The 12,895-nt window shown below is 34.8% G+C and overlaps 1 protein-coding gene and 1 non-coding gene across 16 annotated transcripts in view; both read right to left on the bottom strand.

The window, feature by feature from the left end:
• USP15 (ubiquitin specific peptidase 15) overlaps positions 1 to 12,895 on the bottom strand; it is a 128,112-nt gene that overhangs the window by 50,358 nt on the left and 64,859 nt on the right. For 9 of the 15 annotated variants that reach the window (XR_007919692.2, XR_011380127.1, XR_007919695.2 and 6 more), the window contains one exon: positions 1,608 to 1,694. The exons of 3 other annotated variants lie outside the window; for them this stretch is intronic. Coding sequence is in view for 4 of the 12 variants with exons in the window: in XM_002711302.5 (XP_002711348.1) it covers positions 1,608 to 1,694 (87 nt within the window). In the remaining 8 variants the exon portion in view is untranslated. The remainder of the gene's footprint in view (positions 1 to 1,607; positions 1,695 to 12,895) is intronic. 3 more of the 15 variants (XR_011380129.1, XM_070052556.1, XM_070052557.1) reach the window with 1 other exon arrangement.
• On the bottom strand, positions 4,562 to 4,639 carry LOC127491224 (small nucleolar RNA SNORD74). The gene has a single exon (XR_007919814.1). It is a non-coding gene; the product is annotated as a small nucleolar RNA SNORD74 (small nucleolar RNA).

Below are 12,895 nucleotides of genomic sequence, written 5' to 3'. Positions count from 1 at the left end.
ACAAGCAATATTTTATCTCCTATTAAAAAAATTAGCTTTGATGAATTATAAAAGTCATACGAAATACAACCAAATTATATGAAGATATTTGTTTTTACTCTTTTTGCATGTGAATATACATTTTTAAATAGAAGAGAATATATCACACTGTAATTCTGGATATTCACAGTGTCTTCAAGATTTCACTATTACATTACAATGTAATGTAAATATATATGCTGCACAGCTTTTTATGAATTACTTTAAAAATAATGTGAAAGTTTAAAATTTTTCACACTAGCAAATCCTTGTAAGAAAAAATACTTTTAATTTTTCTCCATGTTTCTGAGGTGGGATATGCATGGATATTTTTATGGTTTTAATGGTAAAAATGAACTCTTACATATTTATTCTTTATTTAATTTTTATTCTTTATTTGATCCAATGTTCTCAACAATCTTTCATGGATAATCTTGACTATTCTCTGCTAGTCTAGAAACATTTTTTAAGTCACATTAAATCTTTTATATACAAAGGTCTGTTTTTGAGATGTCTGAGTTCACTGATCTGTAGGCATATTCGTTATTATATATATATATACACATCTTTATAACAAGTTGTGATAATTAATAGAAATAACCCTTTCTCATTATTTTCCTCTCCAAAATAATTTTAGCTATTGTCACTTTTTAAAATTCAGACAATTGTTTTGCATCATTTTGTTAAAGTTTCTTCCCAAGATATGAATTGTAAGGGGAAATTAAACTTATAATTTCAATTATTAGTATTATTTTACAGATTACTTTACAATTAACTTCAGTCTTTTCGAGTTTACTCATTGGAATAATCAGATGCCATTTATGAACTGGACACATCATGCCATTATTTACCTAAACACTGGGAATATATAAATAAAAATAAATATATATACAAGAAATAAGAGCACAAACATCTTGAGATCTAATTACTTCCCATAATTTTATTAGGCTAAACAAATAATGAATGCTTTTAATGCTTTTCAATAAAATAAATATGTCAAATCTCAAAGTAATATACCCATAGTCAGATGTTATATGCGAAGCTTAAGAAATTTTCAACCTTTTTTCTTATGGCAATATAGCATCACATTCATATAACTTCTATAAATATTCTATGAATTTTATTTATGGTGGGGTAATTGTTTCTCTGAACTTCTTTAAGAAAAAAGTGCTTTATTCATTAATATAAAAATCTGTGCACTCTCTACTTTAGAATTACTCATACAAACTTTTTAAAATACTCTGTTATATAGGAGATTAGTTCTAAAATATCTGAAGTTTACATTTTTCTACAAAATTAAGTTTTAATACTTTTATGTATATTTCAATATTAATGTTTAGAATGTGAAATTCTCAAAGTGGCTTATTTCTTTCAATAAACTATTGTAGTATATGTGTTAAATCAAGAACTAATTTATAATTGATTTTTACTTCTTGTGTAATTACTCACGGAAGAACTGACCAACAATTTAAAAGAAAACCAATTTTAATGTAGTGAGACTTTTATCCTAAATTTTAGATACAAAAGACTTTTTGCAACCACAATAGGGCGATCAATTAAACAAAGAGTTTTTAAGATTCAGTGCTTACTTTCTGTTGTTGATGTTGTTATAATTATTTGATAGAGATGAAGGAGAGATCTTTGGTAAAGTTGAAAAATTGGATGCACCTGGGGACCTTTAAAAATATGAAAATGTTAAATTAGATAAAAAATGAAGATTTAAAATTAATTATGAAATAAAGAAAAGAACTAACAGATGACAATGTTGTAGTAAATGAATGCTGGAAAACAGATTTATGAGCAAAATCACTTAAATATCCTCTGTTTTTCAATTTCCAGTGTATTTTTCCTTATAAAATATAATGATACACAAGGGGTCTATTTTCAAACAAAATTGATCAAATTGAATTTACAACTTACATTATTTCTCTAAGTCTACTAACTCAATATACCAATTTCTTAGTTTAGGTAATCATAACTAACATTTTACAATCAATTTAAATAAAGCAATGGAACTAAAATATTTCACTTTGTTTCTCAGTAGTTACCATTGTCATTTTAATAGTACACAAGACTAATAGTTCAGAGAATGTTACCAATTTTTAAAAGTAAGACAATGAGGATAGAACAGCATAAGAGAATTCCAAACATAATACCAAGAAACAGTATTAGTTGGCTAACATTACCCCTGGAAAAACTGGAAGAAAAATATCAATCTAGATAGATATAAAATATCTCACTAATTCAGAATCTTTTGGAGAACTCTCAATCACTACTGGCTTTTAATCATCCAACACTTTAAAGGTATAATTTATAGTTAACACTTCTATTATATAGAAATGATTGAGGTACTTGAAGTTTCCTGAAAGACTTTCCTTTGTAATTTTTAAAGCAATTTTAGCTTATCATGCAAGTTCTATCTATGGGCTGTAAAAAGCCAGGTTTTAGTAGTCAGCCATGGTAAATTCTGTATTAGCGAGGCCCAAAGTGACTAGTTTTTAAAAAGTTATATTCTCTACTCAGGTGCTAATGAACAATGAAATGGCCAATGGGCAAGAAAGTGTAATCTACAAAAATTTGCTTTTAGGTAATTTGGATTTAGCTTTATCTATATCGATATACATGCAGAATGGTAGGTAATATTTTTAAATGTAAAAAAAAATTAACTTAGAATTTTGGACATTAGGAAATCTTAGTAAAATTTGGAATAAGTTTTTTAAAATTTATTTTGCTGATAAAGGTTGTATACAGATGAATTATTTAAGCAGAACTTCTACTAACACGATTTTATTTTACTATATTAAGCTCAAAACACAAAATACAACCTATCAAGTTTTAATATAAAATAATGGAGGGGTCACAATTTTTAAGATTTATTTTTTATGTATTTGAAAGAGAGAGAGCTATCTTCCATCCGCTGGTCACTTCCCAAACAGCTGTAACGGTTGGGGCTGGGGGCTGGTGAAACCAATAGCCAGGAGCTTCATTCAGGAATCCCAGAAGGGTACAGAGGCCTAAGCCTGGGCCATCTTCTACTGCTTTCCCAGGTGCAATAGCAGGGAACTGTATTGGAAGTGGAGCAGCTGGGACTCCAACCAGCACCCAAATGGGATGCTAGTGTCACAAGCAAGAGACTACCTGCTACACCAAATGCTGGCCCAAGGGGTTACATTTTATAAGTAATTCTAGCAGTTTTGGCTTCATATAACTATTTCTAAATAGGGGAAAAATCTAAATTAATGAAAGACTGGGTTCTAATGAATTAAGGAGGTTAATTCTTCAAAATGTGATCATTACAACTTTTCAGGAACACATAAAATGAAACGTTCCTTTTTACTTACAGTAAAAATTATGGAAATAAAGATTCATTACTTCATTTAATAAGCTGGCCCAGGCATCTAGTATATTTGAGTATATATACAAACGTGTGTAAATTTAAGACTTATACATACATATGATATTATACTTGTATGTTTATATGTAATTTTTTCTGCCCATTTTTTCAACTATTCATTAGCAACTTTACCTAAGGATCACATTAGAAGGAACAGATATATATATATATATATATATATATATATATATATATATATATATACACACATATATATATATACATATATATAATTGAATTTTTGGAAACTTTAGCTGTGCTGTCAACTTTGAGAAAAGTATCCCAGTTTACCGTGTTGAGTTGGCATTGTACAGAAATTAACAGCCATATTGGTCTAGAAACGTTAAACTTAATTTTTTTTTCCATTTGTACAGGGGTAACGCACTGTATTAAATATGTAAGGTCTTATCTACGTGGGTTTGATTACAAAACTAATAAAGTATTCTCTAAATAATGAAAAAAAAAAAGAAGGAACAGATAATGAAAATATCAGAGTTAATTTGTATTTTCACAGTAGTTTCTATGCAAATCATTCACTCAAAAGTTTTAAAAATAATTTCTACACATTTTGATCTTGATAAGCAGTAGGAATACAAAGACATTTCAGGATCTCAAATTGCTCACAAATCTAATAGAGAAAAATGACATACAAGCAAAAACAATTATAAAGTAATATAAACGTTAACAAATTTTAATATAAAATTTTGTGAGTAGTGACATGAGGTGATTTAAAAATGAGCAGTTAGAAACCTAAAGTGACAGTATTCCCAGTGGAAAGAATGGAATACACAAACATATGAGGCTAAAAACTATGATGTATTTAGGGAATTACCAATAAATCTGGCTTAACTGAAAGAGTATGAAGTATGTAGATAGGAACAGAAATTCAAAAGGTTGGCAGGATAACAAAGGAACTTACATATTCTGTGAAGGAATTTGGATTTTATACAATTGTGTTATCAACAGAATCAGATTTGTATTGTAGAAAGATAATTTTTGAGGAAAAGGGACTGACTGAGGACTGGAATATTGCTGACAAACTGGGAAGTCTGTATAAAGCACATGTTACATATTGAATTACCATGACTCTCATGAGAAAAAACTTGTGTTAATTATTTGAACTACAAGTAGAACGTTCTAAATCACCTCTTTCTTCCACCAAAGATGGGGGCATTCCTTAGCACTCTCAGCTGTCCCTATCAACACCAGCTTCATCAAAGGCAGCAGTCATTTTTTATACAATACCACTTACCTATTTGAAAAGCAGAGAGACAGAGACACAGAGTAGCTCCTATCTGCTCACTCCCCAAATGCCCATACTGGCTGAGGCTGGGATGCGGCCAAAGCCAGGAGCCTCAGGAATTAAATTCAGGTCTCTCATGTGGCAGCAAAGACCTAACAACTTGAGCCATCACCTGCTATCTCTCAGATTTGTATTAGCAGTTAGGTGGAATCAGGAGTGCAGGCAGGACTCAAACCCACTCAACCCTGATCCTAAATGGGATACATACAAGTACCTAAATTGGGGTGTAAACTCCTAGTCCAAACACACCCTTGACACAATTCTTTTCAAGCCTATACCTAAAAAAAAAAAAAAAATGTGCTTATTTAAACTTCGCTACGTAGCAGATATTTTCCCAAAAATGTATGGTGATTTTCACTTCAAGGAAAAACAACTGAAAATATTTGTTGTCAATGATAAAATTCAAGCTTTCCAGCAAACCTCAGAATTTTCGAAAATTTGATTCTGCCACTGTTAATGTGGTATCCATTATCGAAAATACTCCTCTTTTCTACTACTTATTTGTGAAAAGTTAAATTTTCTTCATGTTCATCACCCTAACGATATATCACAATAAATTAAATGCAGAAGCACACATGAGAATTTAGCAGTTTTTTATTTAGCCTGATATTAAAGAAATTTGCAAAAATGCAAACCAATGCTACTCTTAGTGATTACTTTTGATTTGGAAAATAATTTTCATGAAAATGTCACATGTCAAAATATTAATGATTTAGTGTTATTTATAAATATGTTAAATTTTTTTTAGTTTTATTTTTTAACTTTTATTTAATGAATATAAATTTCCAAAGTACAGCTTATGGAGTACAATGGCTTTCCCCTCTTAACTTCCCTGACACCCACAACTATTTCATCTTTCATTGCTTCTTATCCTTCTGGCTAAGATCAACTGTAGTATTTTAACTGCAAATATGGTAAACATTAACATAACACACATAAATTCTTTGGGTCTTTAATTTTTTTTTATTTGACAGATAGAGTTATAGACAATGAGAGAGACAGAGAGAAAGGTCTTCCTTCGTTGGTTCACTCCCCAAATGGCCGCCATGGCCAAAACTACGCCAATCTGAAGCGAAGAGCCAGGTACCTCCTCTTGGCCTCCCACGGGGGTGCAGGGGCCCAAGCATTTGGGCCATCCTCCACTGCCCTCCCAGGTCACAGCAGAGAGCTGTGAACTTGTTCTTGATGTGAATGGAATGGGAGAGGGAGCAGGAGATGGGAGGGAAATTATGGGGGGGGGGAGCCATTGTAACCCATAAACTGTACTTTGGAAATTTATATTTACTAAATAAAAGTTAAAAAATAAAAAAAATCAGCCAAACGAGGAGCTGGTTTTTTGAAAAAATAAACAAAATTGACACCCTGTTGGCCCAACTAACTGAAAAAAGAAAAGACTCAAATCAATAAAACAGAGATGAAAAAGGAAACGTAACAACAGACACTACAGAAATAAAAAGAATCATCAGAAATTACAATAAGGACTTGTATGCCAGCAAACAGGGAAATCTATCAGAAATGGATAGATTCTTGGGACACATACAACCTACCTAAATTGAATCAGGAAGACATCGAAAACCTAAACAGACCCATAACTGAGACAGAAATTGAAACAGTAATAAAGGCCCTCCCAACAAAGAAAAGCCCAGGACCAGATGGATTCACTGCTGAATTCTACCAGACATTTAAAGAAGAACTAACTCCAATTCCTCTCAAACTATTCGGAACAATCGAAGAAGAGGGAATCCTCCCAAACTCTTTCTACTCCTAAGCTGGAGAAAGATGCAGCATTGAAAGAAAATTACAGACCAATATCCCTGATGAACATAGATGCAGAAATCCTCAATAAAATACTGGCCAATAGAATGCAACAACACATCAGAAAGATCATCCACCCAGACCAAGTGGGATTTATCCCTGGTATGCAGGGATGGTTCAATGTTCGCAAATCAATCAATGTGATATACCACATTAACAGACTGCAGAAGAAAAACCATATGATTATCTCAATAGATGCAGAGAAAGCATTCAATAAAATTCAACACCCTTTCATGATGAAAACCCTAAGCAAACTGGGTATAGAAGGAACATTCCTCAATACAATCAAAGCAATCTATGAAAAACCCACAGCCAACATCCTATTGAATGGGGAAAAGTTGGAAGCATTTCCACTGAGATCTGGTACCAGACAGGGATGTCCACTCTCATCACTGCTATTCAATATAGTTCTGGAAGTTTTAGCCAGAGTGATTAGGCAAGAAAAAAAATTAAAGGGATACAAATTGAGAAGGAAGAACTCAAACTATCCCTCTTTGCAGATGACATGATTCTCTACTTAGGGGATCCAAAGAACTCTTAATAAGAGACTACTGGAACTCACAGAAGAGTCTGGCAAAGAAGCAGGATATATTTCAACGCACAAAAATCAACAGCCTTTTTATACACAGGCAATGCCATGGCTAAGAAAGAACTGCTAAGATCAATCCCATTCACAAGAGCCACAAAAACAATCAAATACGTTGGAATGAACTTAACAAGGACGTTAAGGATCTCTACGATGAAAATTACAAAACCTTAAAGAAAGAAATAGAAGAGGATACCAAAAAATGGAAAAAATCTTCCATGCTCATGGATTGGAAGAATCAATATCATCAAAATGTCCATTCTCCCAAAAGCAATTTATACATTCAATGCAATACCAATCAAGATACCAAAGACCTTCTTGTCAGATCTGGAAAAAATGATGCTGAAATTCATATGGAGACATAGGAGACCTCGAATAGCGAAAGCAATCTTGTACAACAAAAACAAAGCCGGAGGCATCACAATACCAGATTTCAGGACATACTACAGGGCAGTTGTTATCAAAACAGCATGGTACTGGTACAGAAACAGATGGATAGACAATGGAACAGAATAGAAACACCAGAAATCAACCCAAACATCTACAGCCAACTTATATTTGATCAAGGATCCAAAACCAATCCCTGGAGTAAGGACAGTCTATTCAATAAATGGTGCTGGGAAAACTGGATTTCCACATGCAGAAGCATGAAGCAAGACCCCTACCTTTCACCTTACACAAAAATCCACTCAACATGGATTAAAGACCTAAATCTACTACCCGACACCATTAAATTATTAGAGAACATTGGAGAAACCCTGTGAGATATAGGTACCGGCAAAGACTTCTTGGAAAAGACCCCGGAAGCACAGGCAGTCAAAGCCAAAATTAACATTTGGGATTGCATCAAATTGAGAAGTTTCTGTACTGCAAAAGAAACAGTCAGGAAAGTGAAGAGGCAACCGACAGAATGGGAAAAAAATATTTGCAAACTATACAACAGATAAAGGGTTAATAACCAGAATCTACAAAGAGATCAAGAAACTCCACAAGATCAAAACAAACAACCCACTTAAGAGATGGGCCAAGGACCTCAACAGACATTTTTCAAAAGAGGAAATGCAAAGGGCCAACAGACACATGAAAAAATGTTCAGGATCACTAGCAATCAGGGAAATGCAAATCAAAACCACAATGAGGTTCCACCTCACCCCAGTTAAAATGGCTCACATTCTGAAATCTACCAACAACAGATGCTGGTGAGGATGTGGGGAAAAAGGGACACTAACCCACTGTTGTTGGGAATGCAAACTGGTTAAGCCACTATGGAAGTCAGTCTGGAGATTCCTCAGAAATCTGAATATAGCCTACCATTCAACCCAGCCATCCCACTCCTTGGAATTTACCCAAAGGAAATTAAATTGGCAAACAAAAAAGCTGTCTGCACCTTAATGTTTCTTGCAGCTCAATTCACAATAGCTAAGACCTGGAATCAACCCAAATGCCCATCAACAGTAGACTGGATAAAGAAATTATGGGACATGTACTCTATAGAATACTATACAGCAGTCAAAAACAATGAAATCCAGTCATTTGCAACAAGATGGAGGAATCTGGAAAACATCATGCTGAGTGAAATAAGCCATTCCCAAAGGGACAAATATCATATGTTCTCCCTGATCGGCGACAACTAACTGAGCATCAAATAGGAAACCTGGTGAAATCAAATGGACACTATGAGAAACAATGACTTGATCAGCCCTTGTCCTGACTGTTGATGTACAATTTAATACTTATCCCTTTTAGTATTATTGTTTATTCTACTTAATACCATTGGTTGAGCTATGTAATTAACACACAATTATTCTTAGGTGTTTAAAGTTAACTGAAAAGTGATCCCTGTTAAATATAAAAGAGGGACTAAGAGAGGGAGGGGATGTACAATTTGGGATATGCTCAAGCTGACTTGCCCCAAGTGGTAGAGTTAGAAATGTGCCAGGGGATTCCAATACAATCCCATCAAGATGGCATGTACCAATGCCACCTCACTAGTCCAAGTAATTAATTTCAGGTCACAACAGACCATAAAGATAGGTCTAAAAGTCAAAGGGATCACATAAACAAGACTAGTGTCTGTGAATACTAACTGATAGAATACAAAAGGAAGAGAACAATCCAACATGAGAAGCAGGATACACAGCAGACTCATAAAATGGCAGATGTCCTGAACAGCACTCTGGCCTCAGAATCAGCCTTTAAGGCATTTGGATCTGGCTGAAGAGCCAATGAGAGTATATTAGGTATGGAAAGCCAAGACACTGGAAAAAAAAATAGAGGACCTAAATGAAAGATCTCTGTGAGTGAGATCGAGGTGGAAAGAACGGGCCATCATAGAAGGAGGTACCTTTCTCTGAAAGGAGGAGAGAATTTCCACTTTGACTATGGCCTTGTCGAAATAAGATCAAAGTCGGTGAGCGAAGGGGGCTTCCATAGCCTTGGCAACTCGTGACTAGAGCCTGGGAAGATTGTTGATGCCTTAAACAAGAGTGTCAATTTGTTAAGTCAACAACAGGAGTCACTGTATACTTACTCCCCATGTAGGACTTCTGTCCTTAATGTGTAGTTCAATGTGAATTAATGATATGACTAGTGCTCAAACAGTATTTGGCACTTTGTGTTCTGTGTGGGGGCAAACCGATGAAATCTTTACTTAATATATACTAAATTGATCTTTTGTATATAAAGATAATTGAAAATGAATCTTGATGTGAATGGAATGGGAGGGTTGTGGGTGGGAGGGAAGTTATGGTGGGGAAAAAGCCATTGTAATCCACAAACTGTCCTTTAGAAATTTACATCTGCTAAATAAAAGTTAAAAAAAAAAAAAAAAGAAAAGAAATCAGATACCTGGGGCCGGCGCTGTGATGTAGAAGGTTAATGCCCTGGCCGGAAATGCTCACATCCCATATTGGTGCTGGTTTAATACACAGCTGTTCCATTTCTGATCCAGCTTTCTGCTGTGGCCTGGGAAAGCAGTGGAAGATGGCCCAAGGCCTTGGACCCCTGCACCCGTGTGGGAGACTCGGAGGAAGCTCCTAGCTCCTGGCTTCGGATTGGTGCAGTTCCAGCTGTTGCAGCTAATTAGAGAGTGAACCACCAGATAGAAGACCTCTCTCTCTCTCTGCCTCTCCTTCTCTCTCTGTGTAACTATGACTTTCAAATAAATAAATAAATCCTTAAAAAAAAATCTGATACCTAAAAACTAGATTAGAAATGGAAGTCCTGAAAAAGCTACTTTAGTAAGAACTTAAATATTTTCAAAATACAGTATGAATTTAAGAGAAATGCACAGACAGACAGCAAGACCTTCCATCTCCTGGTTCACACTCCAAATTCCTGCAACAGCTGAGATTGAGCCAGCATGAAGCCAAGATCCCTGAACCCAAACTGGGTCTCCCATGTGGAAGGCAGGACTCAAGTACTTGATTTGTATCCCAGTGAGTTCATTAGTAGAAAGCTGGAATGGGGAGTCAAGCCAGGACTCAAATTCAGGCACTCTGATATGGGATGTTAGAAATGTCAGACAAGTAAGATATTCACATGCTTTCACAGGTGTCTACTACTACAGTAATATTCTTGTATTTTCTTCTTCATTTGAAGCACCTAAAATGCAAATTCCTGCGCTCCCCATGAAGATTAATGCTGGTCTGAGGTGGGAACCATAGAAGCTGCTGCCTATGGTTATCCACAGAGTACATGTTCAAGGAATATTATGTATAGAATTTCTCAAAGCATGATCCTGTAATCAACAGCATTAGTTATTTTCACCAGTGAGCATATTAGACATGAGCTACTCCTAGACCTACTGAATCAAATTCTTGAGATGTTTTAATAAAACTTTGTTTTAATAAAGTCCACAGGTAATTCTTCTGTCATTATATTACAACTTTATTTTTCCTTGGCTTTTGAAGATCCTATGTAGGATCTGGTTACATGCTGTGTAAAACAAATGTTGGACAGACCCCAAGTTGGTGATTTTTAAATTAGAACAAGCATCTTCATGGCATTTTGAGGTCCAGGGTTTGACCTGACAGATTTGACACTTTTCAGGAGCATAAAATAGCCTGTTCTATATGAGGGTACTTCAAAAAGTACACAAAAAATTTGCATTCTTTTCATTCTATTTTCCCACAAATTTTTCAAGTCTCTTCATATCTTAATATCTTGAGGTTTCTCTTTAAAGAGGTAAAATAATATGCCCAAAGATGGTGTTTTGGCCTAACGGTTTAGAAGCCCACATCTCTAGCTCCCAATACCAGCTTCCTGTTAATGTGGACCCTGGGATGAAGCAGGTTGAATCTTAAGCAGCTGAGTTCTTAATGCTCATGTAGGAAGCCTGGACTGGGTTATTGGCTCTGGGTTTCAGCCTGGTTCAGTTCCATCCACTGAGGAAGTCTGAAGAGTGAACCAGTATATGGGAACTCTCTTTGTCCTGTCTCTGAAACAATAAAAACTATATTTATTGTCCTGTCTCTCAAATAATAAAAAAATAAAATTTCAAAAAGTACAAAAAAAAAGTTCTCTGCTGGAGGTGAATTTGCTTAAGTTACATTTATTTAATACATTTATTAATATATTTATTTAATATGTGATTTAAACTAATATACAAACATTCCATTTATGTTTTTTGTTGCTATTGTTGTTAAGGATAAGGAAAAAAACTGTATCCTTGCAAATACTTCCTCAACCCTTTTTCCTGTTTTCTCCTCTAACCTCTACTACCGTTTTCCTATAACTGCTTCTTTTGTGTTAAATATATACTTTATGCAATATACACTTTTTAAATGTTTACTTTAATAATAAATCTAGCTTTTTATTAATAATGGCTTCAAACATCATTAAATGATAAATATGTATGTGTGTGCAGGTGTGTGTGTATGTGTGTGAGAGAGAGAGAGATGGAGAGAACCATTTCAACTTTTTGATAGTTTGTTCCAAAACAAGAAACAAATAAAAGTTTACGTATAAATATGAATTTCACTTCGTAACTCAAGATCCCAAGGAACAGCAAGTAAAACACATGTGTATATATTTCACAAGCACCTAATATGTGCCAGTTCATGTATAGTTCACAGATATGACTCTTAACCTCAGATATAGGCACTTTCCAATAGCAAAATGTCAAGCTGAAAGATTTTCCACTCCAGTCTTTTTATGTGACTGTAAATGTGAGACTCAGCTGTCACTAACAATGAGTCCAAGACATCTCCTCATGCTAAGCTCCTAATGCCTTTGCAGGATTTCTACTGCTTTTCTTGAGGACCAAGCAGTTATCATTAGTGAAGAATAGACTGTGTTAATTTTCTGCTCCTATTTTCTTTTTCAATGGAAGCAGAGTAAGACACAGTTGCCATGATTTACTCATCCTTTTAATGCTTGCTTCAAAAGTGGTTATCACAGACTGAGATTTAGTTCTCCCAATGTTTGATTCAGAGTCCATAAAATTCAAGTCTCACAAGTGTGCTCATTTTGAAAGAAGAGTCATTTTCCCTTTAAATGTTTATTTTCATCTTCTTCCAAGGCAGAGACTGAGGCATGCGCGCACACACACACAGACACCTTTCATTTGCTGGTTCACTCCCCAAATGCTTACAACAGCCAGGGCTGGGCCAACCCAAAGACAGGAGTCCTGAATTCTGTCTGGTTTTCATCTGTGGGTGGCAGGGGCCCAAGTACTTCCTCGATCATCTGCTGCTTCCCAGGATGTGTTAGCAAGAAGCTGAATAGGCAGTGGAGGTGCTGGGACTCCAACTGACATTAATTGTACAGAATAAAACTC

Source organism: Oryctolagus cuniculus, chromosome 11 (genome assembly GCF_964237555.1).
Source record: "Oryctolagus cuniculus chromosome 11, mOryCun1.1, whole genome shotgun sequence".
Classification (NCBI taxonomy): Eukaryota; Metazoa; Chordata; class Mammalia; order Lagomorpha; family Leporidae; genus Oryctolagus; species Oryctolagus cuniculus.
The sequence above is the reverse complement of the archived record's forward strand: the minus strand, read 5'-3'. Positions and strand labels throughout refer to the sequence as shown.